The following is a 17,696-nucleotide window of genomic DNA, read 5'->3' as shown; positions in this document are numbered from 1 at the left end:
TTATTTGTAAAGGATACGCCATACGCTGCAAAGCTCCATGGCGCTGGTAGAAGAGGAATGTAAATCCCGAAACCCACGATGGCCATGAAGCTGTACATCAGCCAGGCTATTAGCTGGAAACTGTGCAGAGGCAGCGACCATCCATTGACCCTGGAGTGCATCGGCAGTCTGACCAATTCACTTCTGCTGCCTCCATTTTGGGGGGCCGTTCGTCTATGGTGACGCCCAAAGCAGTTCAGCTGCAAAAGACAGAAACGCTAGTGTGAATAATATGAAAAACCAGAACTGTTCTGTAATACATGCATGAAAGGCTAATAAAGCATTGTGCTTCGAGAACAGTCTCTTCAACCAGCTTGAACAATGAAACATTTTAAAAAGACTCTGCCTGACATCATTATGTTGGCTTGACAAAGCTGTTACAGTATTGACCTTGGGTTAGTTTTTTTTTCTAAAATCCCCAACCTGAGCCCAAAATGTCTAACTGCAACTCGTGAAGCTTTCTGCTTGTTCTTTCTTTCTAGACTGCCTAGCAACATTAGAACACATTAGAAACTGCCTAGAAACCACTTAGAACACCTTAGAACAACCAATTAGAATCACTCAGACAACCAGAACACCTTAGAAAATGACTCACAACCAGTGATTATTTTTTAACTAAAACTATTAAAATCATTTTCTGTAATTGAAATAAAGCCTACATAAAATAAAAACTAAATATTCGATCTAAAACTGAAAATTAGAAATGTTGCCTTGGCATTAAACTGAAATAAATACTAAAATGACTAAAACTGAAATAAATTAAAGCTATGTAAAAATATTATAAAAACTAATAAGAAAATTAAATAAAAGCTAATTACAAATATAAATAAGTAATATAATAGTATATATTTCAGATGAACACTTTTTGCAACTCCCTAAAACCACATTTGCACAAGTTTTTTTCAAACTACATAAGCCCTAAATATTTTTTCCAGTTCTCGCTTCAATCTTCAACATTTTCCCCACACAGCTGCATGCAAACCAGAATACAAATGTCCTACACATCAGTGTTATTGCTAAATTTCACCTTCAAATGCACAAGTTAGCAGTAACAAGGAGTCCTGCTGTGCTTTTCCTGTTGAACATGAACAGGATGACTGTGTTGCCTAGCAAATGTCATCATAAATGTATTGCATTTGTGAAAACAGTGTAATAATGAGTAACTTCCACAAAACCACTTCATCCAGGAACTCTTGTATAAAGAATAACAATGTAAAATATTAACTTTTCAGACAGAATGTTTCCTTATTTACCTTTTTAATACTAATATTTAATATTTAAAACAACTGGTAAATGATTTTCACAGCGTTAAACATAAAAAGCAGTACTTACATTCGTCATTGAACAGCTTCCAGCAGTTTTCTCTGCTGTTGATCATTTGGATCTCTTGGATACAGTTTGCTGATCCATTGATTTCTTAATGATCTCCTTCACAGTCCACTGTTACAGCAGAAGAGTCTTTTTTAAAGGCACTATCCAGTCTGAAAACGTTTTATTTTTATATATTTAACACCGAAATATCACATCTATAATATCAAATCTTTATAATGTTATTATTCGTCAAGAAAAAGGATAAAATATCTTCCCAGGCGTGAGGCGCTGCTCATCTGACTCCGACAACCACACCACGGCGACAGATTAGCTGTTGAATATTAATTACGTCACGCTCGGTAGCCTACCAATGGGGAGCGGCAGCTCATGAATATTAATATATCACGCTGACGTTGGTTGGTAACTTTCCAACAGCTCATGAATATTAAGTGATATTAATTTGGTCTCGGCGCTTTTGCTGTGGAAACTGAAAATTGAATGCGCTTCTTTTAGACTACATTTTTACATAAAAGCTCATATAAACAACAACAAAACAACGCAAAGAAATGTAAAAACATTTAAAAGTAAATTCAATCAAATGAAAGTGGAATTAAAACGTGTAAACCATTGTGTGACTGTAATTTGATATGGAAAAGGTCAAACAGTGTGAAACAAAACTACAGAACATGGAAGTTCTCAAGGGTGGAAGATTTTAACTGTTACCTAGTTACCACTAGAAAATGCAAAGCCAAATGCAAATGAGAGCTCTCGACGAAAGAGTTTTGAAGACATGAGAGAGAGAGCTCAGCACATTTTTACACTACAGCCAATTTTCATGTTCCCATCCCATATCTTAATATATTGCATGTAACAAGAAAGTTTTCTTTTATCTGTGCATTGAATGAATGAGCCTGTTCTGCGTCCTACTGATTACAATGCATTGACTTATGTATTTGTTTTAAAAAAAAATTCATTTTAAAATCCTTTTTATGTAAAGCACTCTGAATTACCATTGTGTATGAAATAAACTTGCCTTTTTTCACAACATAATAAAGTGAACATGGGGTGAATTTTAAAGGGGTGGTTGATTATGATTTCACTTTTTTAACTTTAGTTAGTGTGTAATGTTGCTGTTTGAGCATAAACAACATCTGCAAAGTTACAACGCTCAAAGTTCAATGCAAAGGGAGATATTTTCTTTTACAGAAATCATTTTTTAAGGACTACAATGAGCTTCTTCCCAGGTTAATGACATAACAAACCCTAAAATTTACATAAACCCCGCCCCTGAGAACACACATTAAAGGGGGTGAGGCCATGTTGGGCTGCTTTAGAGAAGAGGAAGAGTTGTTGTAGAAGAGTGTTGTTGCCAATGTAAGGCTGAACACCGTTACTGACAATCCTCATTTTGGCTGCGTGAGATTCTCCAGCTTTGTTGTTGTTGAGCAACCGAAGCGTGAGCTGTTAAAGCTCCGCCCTCTTCTGGAAAGGGGGTCAGGAGCAGCAGCTCATTTGCATTTAAAGGGACACACAAAAACGACCTGTTTTGACACAAATTTGACAAGCTATAATAAATGATCTGTGGGGTATTTTGAGCTGAAACTTCACAGACACATTCTGGGGACACCAGAGACTTATATTACATCTTGTAAAAGGGGCATTATAGGTGCCCTTTAAATAATTTCTGCCCCCCATTAAGCAATGACTAACTTTAGATCTTTATTTCCATTTTGGTTATTTTCTTTCATTGTGCAAAACTAATAAATTTCAATGTTTGATTTTAAAGATATTTTGTTTTTACTTTTATAATACTAAACGATTCTGGCACTTTGTTTGGCTGCTGCTTGTAAAATCAATATCCAGGTGAGAATCATGGTAAAGGCCCGTTCAAACCTTTTACAGTCTATGGTTCAAACCAAGAACGATAACTATAGATATAATGATATAGTTCTAAAAATCGTTCTAAATATAAAAGAATAGCACTGTCCACACCACAGCTATAATGACATTTATCGTTGGGATCACTTTCAGAACGATTCTTTTTTCCAGCTGTTGAATGACAAAAAACTGAATCAGCCAATCAGAATCCATTCTAATTTAAGGGCTCGTGCATTTAAAATGGCGGACGACATTGCGGAGAAGTTAATCACAAAGGTCCAGAAAAAGCCACCACTGTTTGACAAGTCAAACTCCCTTTTCAAAGATACTTTAAAGAAAATGGACATATGGAAAACAAATAAATTGTGAGAAGTATTAACGATGAGATCATTATGTCAGGCTAGCAAACAGTGTAACACAAAATTACCTCAGGTATCCAGCGCTAGTTTCGACAACATTGTCTAGCTTCCTTTGAAGTTGCAGTGAAAAAGACTAGGTGTTGTTTTTATTCCACTATATTGACTTCCTCCACTAAATATTCACTGTTAGATTAGATTGATTACACTAGCTATTCACTCGAAACATAGCATGCTGAGGACATCTGCTGGTTAAAGCCGTGTAAATGCAACAAGAACAGCAAAATGTTGTACGCACTTTGAAACCGCAGTGAGTGAGATTAGAGTAAACACACCGTTATCGTTTGTTGGTGTGGAAGCAAATATAGTTATCGTTCTTGGTGTGAACGGGCCTTAATATTTGCACACGCAGTGGAGGACAAGATGCAAATGCTTCTTCCTAAAGTTCATAAGACAGAAAAAGAGAAGCGAACATACAGCATAAATGTGAACTACAGCAGATCAAACCTGTGCTCAGAGCTGAATCTGGAAAAACTTTAACAACCATATAAAAAAGAAAATCAGTCAGAGTTTTTATTTAAAAACAACAAAACATGAACCTGTACAAGTTTACAGTCCTTTATAAGAGCACATAATTACAGTGTGTTGGTGTATCAGCTGTTGGCAGTGGAGCCAGGCTCTGGAGACTGCAGGAACTCATACGGGTCTTGGACCATCTCTGTCTGATCTCCAACACCCAGATGAGGTGAACTTCCTGATCACAATCAACAAACAAATCAAGTTATTATTCAGAAAATTAAGATTTCATTTAAGCACATACCCCAAAAATTCCCACATTGTGTTCAGACGTTTGCACAAAATTACTAACAAAAAAACACTGAAATTATTTGTTAGTCTATTTGAATTTTCCAGCATTATGTACAGTGGCATGAAAAAGTATGTGAACCTCTTGCAGAATCTGTGAAAATGAGAATTATTTTAATAAAATAAGAGGGATAATAAAAAATGCATGTTATTTTTTGTTTAGTACTGTCCTGAGTAAGATATTTTACATAAAAGATGTTTGCATTTAGTTCACAAGACAAAACAATAGCTGAATTTATTAAAATAACCCCATTCATAAGTATGTGAACCATTGATTCTCAATACTGTGTGTGGTTACCTGATGATCTACGGCTGTTTTTATGTTTTGTGATGGTTGTTCATGAGTCTCTTGTTTGTCCTGAGCAGTTAAACGGAGCTCTGTTCTTCAGAAAAATCCTCCAGCTCCTGCAGATTCATCAGTTTTCAAGCATTTTTGCATATTTGAACCCTTTCCAGCAGTGACTGTAGGATTTTGAGATTCATCTTTTCACACTGAGAACAATTGAGGGACTCAAACTCAACTATTAAAAAAGGTTCGAAGGAAGGAAACACGATGCATTGAGAGCTGAGGGGTGAAAACTTTTGAATTCAAATATCAAGGTAAATTGTACTTAATTTTTCTGCCGGGAAACATGCAAGTATCTTCTGTTGCTTCTGAAGGGCAGTACTAAATAAAAAACAATGATATTTAAACAAAATAAGAAAAATTGTGACATCTCCATCCTGTTCAAAAGTTTTCACACTCCGACTCTTAATGCATCGTGTTTCCTTCTGGAGCATCAGTGAATGTTTGAACCTTTTTTAATAGTTGTGTTTGAGTCCCTCAGTTGTCCCTCAGTTGAAAACACAGATCTCAAAATCCTACAGTCACTGCTGGAAAGGGTTCAAATATGCAGAAGATACTGGAAAACTGCAGGATCTGGAGGATTTTTCTGAAGAACAGAGCTCAGTTTAACTGCTCAGGACAAACAAGAGACTCATGAACAACCATCACAAAACAAACAAACAGTCGTGGATCATCAGGTAACCACACACAGTATTGAGAATCAATGGTTCACATACTTATGAATGGGGTTATTTTAATAAATTCAGCTATTGTTTTGTCTTGTGAACTAAATGCAAACATCTTTTATGTAAAATATCTTACTCAGGACAGTACTAAACAAAAAATAACATGCATTTTTATTATCCCTCTTATTTTATTAAAATAATTCTCATTTTCACAGATTCTGCAAGGGGTTCACAAACTTTTTCATGCCACTGTATTTACTTATGTCAGCAGCAAGGCTATCTCCTTGGCAAAAACAAAGTGAATAACAAAAGTCATGCAATTAACATAAAAACGACTGAAGACTAATAAAAACATTCTAAAATACATTCAGGTGATGCTGTTTTAAATACAATAGTTAACCTGTTATGCTTTTTCAGATATTCCCTTTCACGCACTGTGTAATATAGCTGTTTGTGAGTTATTATCTCTCAACAGAAAGAACTGATTCTGAAATGAGTGGTCAGAAATCCCAGTCTCAGTTCCTGTTACAAACATACGTAACAATGTAACAAATCTGCATAATGCCATCCTGTGGTCTTCATTGGCTTAACGAGAACAACGTCTACTTTGCCCCGCCCTCAAACACTGTTGTTGTAGCTGAGACTGGAAGAATTTGGTTTGTGTTGTCGACATGCGAATCCACTTTGCTTCACTTCCAAAGGATGAGATTGATACAGTAAAACCAACACCATCGTTTCTGTTCGTATCACTGTGTATCAAGTGCTGAGGAGATCCGGAGGTGAATTTTATATAATAGGCATTTGGTTTCCAAAATGTGCTGTAAGCGGTCAACCAATCACAGCAGACTGGGCCATCTGACCAATCAGAGCGGAGCGGACCAATCACAGTAGACTGGGCCGTCTGACTAATCAGAGCAGAACAATGACAACATATTGGGCTGTCTGACCAATCAGAGCACAGCAGGCTCGCGGAAAGGAGGACTGGATTTTCGAACTAACCATTTTCAGACTCTTTGAGAAGTTAGGTGACATGAAATGTATATTCTGAGAAAATTAAAGTGTTTTTTTGACATTGGATGCATATAAAACTATTGTAGGAGACTCCAAAACAACCTTTAAAAAAGCATAACAAGGACACTTTAACTGTTAGTGACACTTTCTAGCAATATTACAGTCCAATCATTTTTTAAAATATATATTTTGTATTTTACTTTAACTTCAGCAATAATTTGCAGAGTGTCTTCTTTAAAACGGAACCAACCTTAGGTCTGTATTCCAAAACATTCATGAATTACAACTAATTAAGACAAAAAATGTAGTCTATTTACATTAAAAACTGCTCATTCCAGTAAAATATGCTTAACAGTCATTGGAGTTTGACAAGGAAGGCATGATGGTGGTTCTTAAATTTTCCAGCATGTATTTAATGCCTGTGATGTATAAAATGATAAATATGACTCAGTACCTAAATGATGCTGATCCCTTTCTGAAGCGTTTGACAGGGAAGAGAGATTGGAGGACGGTCGGGATCCGACCCTGTCCACCGCTGCATCCTGGAACTCCTGCAGGAGTTTGGCTGTGTCGTCAAAGTGCTGATGACCGTCCTCATGCTCCGGCTCCTTCTTCACACATTTACCTACAGATCGGAAAAAACATCAATCAGTTAGAACATAAATGAACCAAAAACAAACAATGTCTTATACAGTTGTGAGGTTTCGATGTGTAATATATGACTCACTTAACGTGTTGAGCATATCTAGAGACATGTCTGGGTAGCTCTTCATGGACATGAAATCAAGGACTGAGCCGGCTTCATCTGTTCCCTATATAAAACATTCAGAAAATCTCATTGATTAAATGGTACTTTAAAAAGGTAAGAAACCTTTAGCATGAAATATGTATAATTATTACCTGCATGCCACATAAACTAGCCTTAGCGTCATCAATCGGCATGTTTCTTTTCTGAAAAACAAAAGCAGCATTATAAAATGTTATAATTATATACTTATATAATGTACACTACTGTTTTTAATGTTTTTGAAAGAAAAATCTTCTGCTCACCAAGGCTGCATTTTATCAAGAATACAGTAAAATATTATTACATTTTAAAAAAGGCATTTTCTATTTTTATATTTTTTTTAAATGTATTTTATTTCTGTGATCAAAGCTGAATTTTTAGCATCATTACTCCAGTCTTCAGTCACATGATCCTACAGAAATCATTCTAAAATGCTGATTTGTTGCTCAAGAAACATTTATGATTTTTATCGATGATGAATTCAGTTGTGCTGCTTCATATTTTTGTGGAAACCTTTGATACATTTTATTTCAGGATTGTTTGATGAATAGAAAGTTTATTTGAAATAGAAATCTTTTGTATCATTATAAATGTCATTAGCGTCACTTTTAATCAATTTAATGCATCCTTGCTGAATAAAAGTATTCATTTCTTACAAAAAAAAAAAAACCCAGTAGTGTATATTGCTGGTATTTTCTGTTCACAAAACCCTAAGAAGTACTACAAACCACGGTCATAAAAAGTAGCTGGTCAAAAGAAATTTTTGTTAATTTTTCCTACCTGTCGGACTTGAATGACAGCCTTCGAGTGATCACCAGCCGTCATTTTATCCAGCAAATCATCTACAAGCCTTTTGGTAAAACTCCCACAACCCTTAACAAACTCCTGCAGACTGAAGCACATACACCCAAAAAACATCAAACAACAGAGTCAAATGAAGAGCAACAGATTTTTATGAGCCAAAGGTTTGGACTAAACACCTGAGAGCGCACTGGACCCCGGTCTCGTCTCCGTAAGCGGAGTAAAGCATGTCCATCTCCTCTGGAAGCAGGTCAGGATAGACAGAGTTGTTCTGAAGGGTCTGAGTGTTGTACGCACTGCTCAAAAACGTCACTGAAACAAAACAACGGGCCAAATTTGCAATGACAGACACATGCATCAAATGATATGAATCATAAATGTAAAGATTTTGTTGCATAAACTGCTTAGACTAGTTCTTACAAGATAGTCATCTATTTTTTTCATTAGGATTGGTCATAACTTTATGTCAGCTACAGCAAAAAGTAGATTTTTAATTTGAATCTGAAAAGTAAGACTGATTACCTCTCGACCGCTGGTTGTTCAGACTAGTCTTAACATAGTACTTAATGATTTAATTACTGACTCTTTTAGCACTTTAGAAAGTCAGTACTAAATGTGATTCACAACCTTAAAAATAATATTAATGCATGTGGCAATAGAAGATCTGTTACCTTTGTGTCTCCTGTCGTCTTTAAACCCCAGAGACGTCAGTCCAGGTATGAGCTTATTTGCCAAAGAGCTCAAATCTACAAGATGAGTCTCTTCCTCTGTGAACAACAATCCGTATTTTCTTCAGACATGATATTATTGCCCTAAACAGGGTCAGCAACCTTTCTGCATTTAAGTGTCTTTTTTAATCCTATAAAGCTACGGTATCATATTTGATATGCATTTTTCTAAGGCCTCTAAATGATCAACATGATCAAAACTTTGCTGAAAAATGTGTTGCACACAATCTACCGGTTAATTTTGTTCTTAATCATTGTGCATAATTAATTTTTAAAAAAATGTGCATTTGCACAGCAAATTACCACCTCATTGTTCACCGGTTCAGCTGAGTCCTGCTATACATAACAGACCATTGCTATACAAAGTAGTAGAAGCTGAAACAGTGTGATGTTCATACCTTCTGCTTCAGGATCTTGATTTACAACATTGTACACCAGGGAACCCTCTGAGTCCTTTTTAAGGTAACCAATCTACATGCAAAATAAAACAAATGTTCAGGTTAGTGGTAATAAAAGTTATATTGCAATAATCTTCATTTATGAAGCTCAACAGTGAAGCATGGCTCTTGCAACTCCAAGGTCATGGGTTCAATACCCAGAAAATGCATGAATTGATAAAATGCAATGCAGTATATGTGACTTTGGATAAAAGTGTCTGCCAAATGCATAAATGTAAGTAAACGGTGTCTCAACTATTAGTTATAACTATTAAAGGGGTCGTTGAATATGATTTCACTTTTTTAACTTAGTGTGTAATGTTGCTGTTAGAACATAAACAACATCTGCAAAGTTACGACGCTCAAAGTTCAATGCAAAGGGAGATATTTTCTTTTAAAGAATTCTCTGTTTAAGGACTACAACAAACGGCTACAACGAGCTTCTTCCTGTGTTGGTGACATCACTAACCCCAAAATGTACATAAACCCCGCCCCCTCGTTTGCATTTAAAGGTACACACACAAAAACAGCAAGTTTTTGCTCACACCCAAATAGGGGCAAATTTAACAAGCTTAATAAATGATCTGTGGGGTATTTTGAGCTGAAACTTCACAGACACATTCTGGGGACACCAGAGACTTATATTACATCTTGTGAAAAGGGGCATTATAGGTTAAGCTATAGTACAACCCAGACAGTATCTACTATGGGAGAAAATTTGCTGAATGCTTATTTAGTATTTAATATAAATTTATTAAAGGGGACCTATTATGCTATTAAGTCTAGATTTTGTTTTTGGGCTCTATTAGAATAGGTTTTCATGCTTTAATGTTAAAAAAAAAACACCTTATTTTTCACATATACTTTATTTTTCACAAAACGCAATATGAACGTGTTTGGGAAATATCCCGTCCCTTACCATAACCACAAGTTTCAACACACTACCAACTAACTCAACCAGATCTCACCCCTTTATTTTGCCTTGTATGCCTTGGGTTTTAAAATGAGTAATATTGTGATGCGTTTGTTTCCGGAAGAAAACTCAATACTACAATTGAGGTGTTTCAGGGAGTTCAGAAACAGTGCGCACTGATATAAAGAATAACTCCCATTAGAGAGATTTTGTGCTTTGTTGCTTTGCAGACATTTTTCAAGCTCAAACAACAACATTACACACTAAAGAAAGTTGGAAATGTCAAAAAGCATGATAGTATCCCTTTAAATAGAATCTTACTGGAAGTTGAAATCATTATGAAATAATCTAAATTATTATTAAATAACACAAAAGGGCAGCACCTTAGAGTTTGGCATGAAGCGGTTGATTCGATCCCGGGCTTCATCCGCCGCGTGCTCCACCAGTGCCAATACGTGCTCCTCTGCCGTGCTGTCCGTCAAACTGCAAGCGTTGCCCTCTAGCTCATACATATCACTACACAAGCAACACATCTGCTCAATCACACACTCACAAACATGTGAAACATTCAAAAGTGAGGCATGTGCTTTACCTGATGATGGGCTCTTTGACAGGCTGCTTTTTGGATTTTTTGGGGTATTCCGTGTGGATCGGCATGATCTCCGTCACCGGTTCCTCAGGTGTGATGTCGTCATCACCCAAAATGGCAGCCTGCTGAGAGAAATCCATGTCCTGCATAAAAGACATGCTGCGCTTCAAAGCTAACAGCCGCTCCTGTGAACAGAGCACAAATAGAGCAACACAGCACCCATTTACTCCTCCTGCGGGAGGTCTTAGGTATGCCATGAAGATGGGAGTCGTGGAATGTCAAACACGGGATGGATTGAAATAAAGAAAGAGATTGTATAATGGAAATACTCGTCTCTGAACCCGCAGAGCACTCGAGCCAAATTGATCACGTCAACTGCTCAAAATGAATCATCTCACTAATGCAATAAAACAAGAGAGGGGTCTGACATGCCTTTGAAGTCTGTGATTGTTCCTCCATCTTATCCTGAAAAAATGAACAGTTTTAGAATTTTGAAAAAGTAATAAAGTTTTAAGAATCTGCTTCTGTATTATTTGTAGGTCACAAAGAGCAACATCCAGTCAATGAAATTATGTATTATACATTACATAATTTTAATATATTTAATAGTCTTTCCATCATTTTTTTTTTTAGATTTAATTAAATGTTAAGGTAACACTTTACAATAAAGTCTCATTTGAAACATCAGTTAAAGGATTAGTTCACTTCAGAATTCAAATTTCCTGATAATTTACTCACCCCCATGTCATCCAAGATGTTTATGTCTTTCTTTCTTCAGTCGAAAAGAAATTAAGGAGGAAAACATTCCAGGATTTTTCTCCATATAGTGGACTTCAACAGTTACCAAAGTTTTGAAGGTTCAAATGTCAGTTTCAGTGCAGCTTCAAAGAGCTCTAACATGATCCCAGACGAGGAATAAGTGTCTAATCTAGTGAAACGATCGCTCATGTTCTAAAAAAATAAATAAAAATTGATATACTTTTTAATCACAAATGCTCGTCTTGCACTGCTCTGTGATGCGCCACGCATTACATAATCATGTTGGAAAGGTCATGCATGATGTAGGCGAAAAACTTCTCATTTTATGCACCAACTTCAAAATCATCCGACATCGTTGTTTTACCATTTTTTTTTGTAAAGGCTGTTTGACTTAGTCTTTGCACGTTCACTTTGTAGACACTGGATCGGTACTTCCGCTTACGTCACGCGTGACCTTTCCAACGTGATTATGTAATGCGTGGCACATCGCAGAGCAGTGCAAGATGAGTATTTGTGGTTAAAAAATATATCAATTTTTATTATTTTTTTTAGAAAATAACCAATCGTTTCACTAGATAAGACTCTTATTCCTCGTCTGGGATCATGTAGAGCTCTTTGAAGCTGCACTGAAACTGACATTTGGACCTTCAACCCGTTGGTAACTGTTGAAGTCCACTATATGGAGAAAAATCCTGGAATGTTTTCCTCAAAAACCTTCATTTCTTTTCGACTGAAGAAAGAAAGACATAAATCATTATGAGGAAATTTGAATTCTGAAGTGAACTAATCCTTTAACATTAACTAAGATTAATAAATGCTGTAAACTTATTGTTCATCGTTACTTAATATTAATCAATGTAGTTCACTAATGTTAACAAATGAAACCTTATTTTAAAGAGTTACCAAAGTCAAAGAAGGCCTTCCAAGCCTTGCAATCACAATTTTAAAATCGCCTGATATTTCTGGACAGGGGAATCTGGAAAAGTCAGATGTTTCCGCTTCCATTCATAGACACAAATGCTCGTTTTGGAACATTCTTGAATCATGTTGATTTTTAACCTGATCATATAATTTGTAATGAAAAATGTTTAATTAAAAAAGCATTTTCACTAGTCTCGGATGTTTGCACCCTACTGTGTTTAAATCACACTGATTTTTATCCAAGTATTTAGATCTTTAGAATCGCATGCATTTGAATCAAACGGTAATGATGGCACGCATGAACTGGATGATGAACAACAAAGGCAAACAATAACAAAAACAAACTGCATTAAAAATATTACTTTGCTCATCATTTTGAATCCTGTGTGGAGAAGTTTCTTAGCAGCTTTGTAGTAAACCGTCTCTGGTCGGTTGTAAACCATGGCATTGTCACACATCAGCTTGAAGTCTGCCTGGAGATGTTAAACACACAGTTTCAGATACAAAATAAATAGTTACATTGTATAGTTAAAAGAATGTCATTTCAGTGAAGATTAAAGTATTAGAAGTTCCACAAAGAATCTGAAAATGAAGATTGTGGCTGGACACTTGCGTACCTTGAATTCTGTGATAGTTTTGTATTCGTTTGCAGCAATTTTGTCCTTCATAGTGCTAAAGTCCATGGGATGTTTAATTATCATGGAGTATCCTGGTGCAATGGCGTCTGTTACAGGGAAGGCGAAGAATCCGTGTTGATCTTTCCTGTTGAGACAGAAAGATTGTCCTCATATAATCCAGAAATGAGGAGAGATTAGATGACACAATGCCATCTGCTTTTTGCAGGGTCTCACCTCTGAAGTAACCGCAGGAAGTGCTCCAAGAGCTGCTGGCGTGGAGTGGATTCGTTTTCTAGGAAAAGCCAAAAAGTAAACGGACAATCAATAAGAAAAATCTAAAAGTTTTGATAGCTACCAACCAGGTTTGTGCAAGAAAGTCTTTTAAATTCCAGTTTAACTTGTAATTGAGGCTGAAGAATTGTAAAATTTATTTGAATTGAAGCAATGGAACTATTGTAAATATAGTTTTTTTAGTATGCTTTGCTCCAAATCACACAATCACTTGTGTGATTTTATTTAATTTGAGAAAAACTACCATCAAATACACACTGAAACTAAAACTGAAAGATCGTCACGACAAACCATCAAAATAAAAGTTCGGTTTAACTTTAACTTTAAATGATGACAGAAATATATCACTACTGTATACTAAAATGTACTTCTCAAAGTAATAATAATAATAATATTATTATTATTTCTAACGAATATCACACAACCAAGATATTTTTTCATCCATGTTTTAAATTTATACAGTTCTGTTGCACAGTATCTTATTTGACAAAAAATAAAAATGCAATGTTTTGTTGTACATTAATTGTTATATTTTCATTTGATTACATTTTAAAGCTTGATTAAGTTGTTTAAAATTTGTATTAAATCATAAAGCATTCTCAACAAAATGAATATTGTGATAAATATTGACATTGTGATAATATTTTCGGCCATATCGCCCAGACCCAGTTCCATTTGCTAACATTAGTTCAATGAAAAATACTTCTAAAGCATTAATTAAGCTACTTTTAATTTATTAAAGTATGTATTTAATCTTATCTGGTTGTACCTTGTTGAGTTCGACAGGCTCGTACGGGTCGATCCGCCTGCTGCTCCACTTCTACTTTCACCCCAGGATGAAATTCATCCGCCTCCGATTCGGATTCAAATTTGTCCCGCTTCCTCTTCTTCTCCTCTGGAACCACCTGTTGCAATACGTTCCTTTAGTAACAGCACTCAGCTGACCTCTTGATAATCAAACAGGCATTCAGTGGTCTTACCTCCACAGGTTTCGGCAGGGTGAACGGTTCCACTGGTGCACTGGCGGCATTTTCTGACTGTTCTCGCTCACGTTTTTTCTTTTTCTCCTCCTGGATGAAACACATACAGAATTTGAATGATGAACATAAGTAACTAGATTTTGAAATTAGTTACTTTGCATTTTTTACCCAATTTTGTATAAAATTGTGTCTGATCAAATAGTAAGGCAAGAAAAAGGCTGAAATGGTTCATTTTGGCATCATCCTGATTATATTCTCATACTGTGCACAATATACATGATTTAAGGCTTGATCCATGGCTTAATATGAGCAATAGTGATGCTTGACTTCTGTGTGTTTAAAAGTGGCTCTTTTCACTCACCTTCCTCCTCCTCCTCTCCTCATCATCTACGTACTTCTCCTTCTCTGATTTCTTCTTCTTCTTCTTTTTCTTTTCTTTGTGCCGCTCCCACTCGTGGTCAGAGCGGTCGTCATAGTAACTGGAGTCATGTCCGGAGCCGGAGAGCTCGGTCACTTCACTGCCGCCCACCTTGAGTACCAGCTTCAGGGGTTTATCAAGGGGTTTGTCCTCATAGTCTGAAAAACGACACACAAAGCCATCAAGAGACATTTCTAAATTGAAGAATTCTGTGCGTGAACTTTTTTTATAAGTGTTGAACTTAATGACATTTCTGCTGTTCTGTCACTTCTCATTAACCTGCAGTAATATGCTACACACTGCATCATAAGATCAAACCCACTATCTAATTTGAATACAGCAAATAGCCCCTGATAGTCCTGTTAAACTAACCACAGCAATAAAAACCAGAAAGACAAATAAACACAGCCTCTCGCTCATGTGTTTATTTGTCTTTCTGGTTTTTATTGTTGTAGTGTAGTTACTATAATCATTTAGAACAGGGGGTTTCAAACTGGGGCCTGGGGACCCCCAGGGGGCCGCAAAGAAGTGCTAATAAGTGTAACAAATGTAAAAAATAAATAAAAAATGATGAAAAGAAATAAAACATTTGATTTTAAAATAATAAAAAATTATTTAAAAATAAAAAATAAGATTAAACCAAATAAATTAAAAATTATTAAAATAAAATATTTGATTAAAATAATAAATAAAAAACATTTATCTAAATAATCAAATAAAAAAATAAGATTAAACTAAAATAAAAAACTGAAATAAATTATTTGACTAAAATAACAAATAGTAAAAATTTATTTAAATAAATAAAATAAGATTAAAGCAAATAAATTAAAAATGATTAAAATAAATAAAACATTGAATAAAAATAATAAAAAAGAAACATTTACCTAAATAAATAAATAACAAAAATAAGATTAAACTAAATAAAAAGACTGAAATAAACATTTGACTAAAATAACAAATAAATAATATAAATGTATTTAAATAAATAATATAAAATGAGATTAAACCAAATAAAATAAAATTAAACATTTGATTAAAATAATAAATAAATAAGAAACGTTTATCTAAATAAATAATAAAAAAAAAGATTAAACTAAATAAATAAACGGAAATAAAGATTTAACTAAAATAACAAATAATAAAAATTGATTTAAATGAATAAATAAATTAATTAAATAAGATTAAACCAAATAAATTACAATGATTAAAATAAATTAAACATTTGATTAAAATAATAAATAAATAAGAAACGTTTATCTAAATAAATAAAACAAAAATAAAATTAAACTAAATAAACTGAAATAAAACATTTAACTAAAATAACAAATAAAAATTGATTTAAATGAATAAATGAAATAAGATTAAACCAAATAAATTAAATATAATTAAAATAAATAAAACATTTGATTCAAATAATAAGAAACGTTTATCCAAATAAACAAATAGCAAAAATAAGATAAAAACACTTGTTATGATTAATTATAAATATTTTCTCTTTGAGCTAATTTGCTACAAAAACATTTAACTAAAATAACAAATAAATAAAAGAAACTGATTTAAATAAATAAATAATACACAGAACAGTACAATACTAATGTTATAGTGAACAGAAAAAAAAAACAACGTAATAATGTAATATAAACTAAATATTTATCATTAAATCACATTTTACACATGTCACAGTATAAATTGGGTCTTTATACATAGGATTGCAAAGGGGCGAAACTTTCCACAGGAACTTAACCTGGGGAATTTTGGAAATATTCCAATTTGGAAACTTAACAGGATTTTATGGGAATTTATGGGAATTAATTGGAAATTTTGGGAAATTTATACAGATTTATAATATTTATATAAAATGTATCATATAAAAACAAATGTAAACATTTTGTTTGGTCATAACATGAAATAACAGTTATTTATTTTTTGCATTCAATTAATTCTAATTTAGTAAATATGTAAAATAAATATATTTTTATTTCAGCAATTGTTATTTCTTAAAGCTGAATTTTCAGCATCATTTCTCCAGTCTTCAGTGTCACATGATCCTTCAGAAATCAGTCTAATTTTGCTGATTTGATGCTTATTTGTTATTAATATTGTTGGAAACAGTTGTGTTAGCATGTTAGAATGCTTTCTGAAGGATCATGTGACACTGAAGACTGGAGAAATTATGCTGAAAATTCAGCTTTAAGAAATAAATTATATTTTTATGTATAACAATTATTATACCATTATTTTAAATTGTAGTTATGTTTCACAATATTACAGTTTTTTTCTGTATTTTTGATCAAATGTGCATGTTATGGACTGGGGGAATGCACAGTGCATGCAGGGGGTGTGTCCTCAATAGCCCTGCAGTAAGTAGTGTGCTGTGTGAATGTGATTGAGGAATGTTCAGGGTAAAAATTCAACTAAAATTGCATTATATATGGTTGTTTTAACAAAAATGATGCTGCAAGATGGTTTTTTTTTCAATTACATTCAAGTACCCTGTTATAGGCTAACCTGCAATTTTGCGAATTCCCTGTTTATTCCTATTCATTCCCATGGAAAGTTTCCAGCTTTGAAAATTCCCGGAATTTTGCAACCCTATTTAACTTATACATGAAAATATTCAGCTGCCTCTGAAGTCTTGAGATGAGAATGATCATATTTGTGCGGCCGTGGCACCTATAAAGATCGTAAACCCCTTATTTATACAACACCCAGAAGAAACAATCATTAATCAAACATATTAGTGTGTTTTTGAATAAATCCAGATATATCTTTCATTCACTGACTATTTCCACACGCACTTGCACAACACTCAGAATGAATTAAAGTGCAAATATCCAATATTCACCTCCTTCAACCGCTCTCCACTCGGGTCTGTGTTTCTTGTGCTTCTTCCCCATATTTTGTCGTTATTTATGTGGAAAAAAAACGGGAAGAATTTGAGTATATTTGTTTTTCTGCCGCTCATCTGTACAGCAACAACAACAT

The 17,696-nt window shown here is 34.3% G+C and overlaps 2 protein-coding genes across 4 annotated transcripts in view; both read right to left on the bottom strand.

Moving 5' to 3' along the window:
• zdhhc11 (zinc finger DHHC-type containing 11) overlaps nt 1-1,694 on the bottom strand; it is an 11,085-nt gene extending 9,391 nt beyond the window's left edge. Inside the window, exons 1-2 of one of the 2 annotated variants that reach the window (XM_048153876.1) lie at nt 1,372-1,694; nt 18-239 (exon numbers count right to left, since the gene is read on the bottom strand). In XM_048153876.1, coding sequence (XP_048009833.1) covers nt 18-239; nt 1,372-1,380 — 231 coding nt within the window. In that variant the 5' untranslated portion in view covers nt 1,381-1,694. The remainder of the gene's footprint in view (nt 1-17; nt 240-1,371) is intronic. The other variant, XM_048153875.1, reaches the window with a different exon arrangement.
• Nucleotides 1,695-4,132: 2,438 nt separating this feature from the next.
• Nucleotides 4,133-17,696, bottom strand: brd9 (bromodomain containing 9). Of its 2 annotated transcripts, XM_048153221.1 has the most exons (18): nt 17,557-17,696; nt 14,655-14,869; nt 14,294-14,383; nt 14,083-14,218; nt 13,257-13,314; nt 13,023-13,167; nt 12,768-12,878; nt 11,158-11,190; nt 10,729-10,910; nt 10,520-10,652; nt 9,185-9,257; nt 8,730-8,825; nt 8,238-8,370; nt 8,038-8,149; nt 7,371-7,421; nt 7,198-7,282; nt 6,925-7,095; nt 4,133-4,338 (listed from the first exon to the last, which is right to left on the bottom strand). In XM_048153221.1, exons 1-18 carry the CDS (start codon nt 17,606-17,608, stop codon nt 4,238-4,240), a joined length of 1,977 nt encoding a protein of 658 aa, XP_048009178.1. In that variant the 5' UTR covers nt 17,609-17,696; the 3' UTR covers nt 4,133-4,237. The 2 variants fall into 2 exon arrangements, with proteins under 2 accessions (XP_048009178.1, XP_048009179.1); XM_048153222.1 differs by lacking the exon at nt 11,158-11,190 and having other exon boundaries at nt 10,729-10,850.

This window comes from Megalobrama amblycephala, linkage group LG13 (assembly GCF_018812025.1).
Source record: "Megalobrama amblycephala isolate DHTTF-2021 linkage group LG13, ASM1881202v1, whole genome shotgun sequence".
In the NCBI taxonomy this organism is placed as follows: Eukaryota; Metazoa; Chordata; class Actinopteri; order Cypriniformes; family Xenocyprididae; genus Megalobrama; species Megalobrama amblycephala.
This window is presented reverse-complemented; position numbering and strand designations above follow the sequence as displayed.